At 63.1% G+C, this 2,174-nt stretch overlaps 1 protein-coding gene across 1 annotated transcript; it reads right to left on the bottom strand.

Moving 5' to 3' along the window:
- Positions 1-235: 235 nt before the first annotated feature.
- On the bottom strand, positions 236-1,967 carry HMX2 (H6 family homeobox 2; the record flags this gene model as incomplete). The annotated part of the gene is made up of 2 exons (XM_079535758.1): positions 236-780; positions 1,691-1,967. The coding sequence occupies 2 exons, from the start codon at positions 1,965-1,967 to the stop codon at positions 236-238; spliced, it is 822 nt and encodes a 273-aa protein (XP_079391884.1).
- Positions 1,968-2,174: the final 207 nt, after the last annotated feature.

Raw genomic sequence — 2,174 nt, 5'->3', positions numbered from 1 at the left:
GGGTAGCCCCGACCTCACCCCTCCCACCCCCATCAGTTCCAAACCTTTCTGGACTGCCCCTGGAAGCGGCCCCGAACCCGAGTCGGAGCCGAATCCCCGGACCCGATGCCTCGGAGCCGGAGCAGAACCCCCAGAACCGAATCCCGAAGTCCCGGGCCCGAAGCCCCGCAGGCGGTCCCGGAGCCGAAGCCCGGAGGCGCGGCCGCTCCCAGCCCCGACGGGGCGGGCGGGGCTCTCAGTACTCGATCTTATTGTAGAGATTGTAGAGCGGTAAGGCCGAGAGGTTGCTGCCGGGGTAGTAGAGAGGAGCGGGGAAGGCGATGGAACGCGGCACCGGCACCCGCAGGAGGGAATTGTCTCTGAACACCAGCGGCATCCCCACCAGAGTCTGAGCTGAAGCGTGGGCCATGTTGGCAGCCTCCAGCTCTGCCGACAGCTGTCGCTTCCACTTGTTGCGGCGGTTCTGAAACCACGTCTTCACCTGTGTCTCGGTGAGCTGCAGGCTGGAGGCCAGGCAGGCCCGCTCCGAACTGCTCAGGTATCGCTTCATGTCGAAGGTGGATTCCAGCTGGTACACCTGGCTGCGGCTGAACACCGTGCGCGTCTTCTTTTTGGCGGCCCCGGCCTGCCGGTCCCCGCCGTCGCGTTGCCTGTCCCCGTAAGAGGGAGAGGAGGATCCCAGCGGCTTCTCCTTGTCCTCCTTAAAGTCCTGCGGGGAGGCCGAGAGGAAGGGGGGCCGTTCCGCTCCGCCCGCAGCCGCTCCGCTGCCCTTGGTGCTGCCTGCAACACAGCCACAGCGCGGGTCGCACCGGCAGCCACCGACGGCGCGGCCCCGACGGCTCCGGGGAGTCGGGAGAGGAGGAAAAGCGGCAGGAAACGGCAGCGAGGGTGGGAGAAACTTCTGATATGAGCGGTTGTGCATCAGGGGTTGGTGTGTGATGGAGAGAGGGCTGGATGGTCGAGTGGATAGATGGAGGGATGGACAGGTGGATGGAGGGGTGGAAAAATGGATGGACAAGGTGAATGGATGTGCAGGAGGACAAATGGATGGACGAAATGGATAGCACCCGAAGAACAGCATGAAGCTTCGTTGGGAAAGGCCAGGTTGGCTTTTAGGGAAAAGGTTTTGCCCCAGAGTGTGATGGGCACGGAACAGCCCCCTACGGCTCCTACAGCCCCGAGAGTGGTGAGACACCCCTCTCAGACACAGGAATTGAGTTTTGGGGGGTCCTGCTTGGAGCCGGGGGTTGGATACCATGATCTTTAAGGGTCCTTCCCTTAAAGCTCGGGATATTCCCCGATTCTGTGATTTCACGATGATTCTGTGATATGTCACAGCGAAGGCACCTGAGCACCGGGCTCAATGCTGCTTTCCTGCCCGACACGAGCCGGCGCATTTTGCTTTACAACACCACATTTCACACGCCGTTTCATCAGAACTAATGCTAAAAATAAACATCTTTCTCTCCCTCAGCGGAGCGTTGTAAAGAAGCAGGAGATAAGGGAACGTTCGTTATCACTCCAAACTCGCCCCTTCGCCAGGGCGAGAACGAACCCTGCTGAGGTGGGAAAAGGAAAGAAAAACCAAAGCCGCCCCGTTTTTCCAGCAGATCCATCCCCCCTCCAGCCATGGCCGGCTCACACCCGGCAGCCCCGAGGCGCGGCCGCGCCGTCGCGCAGCGCTACTCACCGAGACGGGCGAAGCCGAGGGGCTGCTGCTTACGGCACGGCTCGGCGGGGCCGTGGGCTTCGGGGCAGAAGCAGCCGCGGTGTTTCCAGCTCTCGTTCGGTTCCTCTTCGTCCGAGGAAAGGGAGAGGTTCCGACCTCGCGGGGGCCACGGGGCCGCCTTAGGGCCCGCTTCTCGGGGGCCGTCGGCGCTGCCGCTGCCCAGGATGGACTGAATGGTGAAGGTGGAGCCGGGAACAGCGGGCGGGCAGCACTTGCTCTGCTCTTCCTTGCTGCTCATCCTGGGTTCATAAGAAAGCAGAGGGGGAAAGCTCTCGCTTTAGAGGAGCCGAGGGGTGCGGGGACGGGGGGGGAAGGGAGCAGGGCTGCCGGGGGGTTTGTTTTGGGGGTGCTTTCGGTGTGCCGCTGCCGGTTCTCCCCGCGCCTGCCCAGGCGGACTGCATGCTCCTTCCCTCGCGTCCCTATTGATCTGCGGGCGGCGGGCGGC

Source organism: Tetrao urogallus (genome assembly GCF_951394365.1).
Source record: "Tetrao urogallus genome assembly, chromosome: 5".
In the NCBI taxonomy this organism is placed as follows: Eukaryota; Metazoa; Chordata; class Aves; order Galliformes; family Phasianidae; genus Tetrao; species Tetrao urogallus.
Note: the sequence above shows the minus strand (reverse complement) of the source record. Positions and strands in the feature narration are given on the sequence as shown.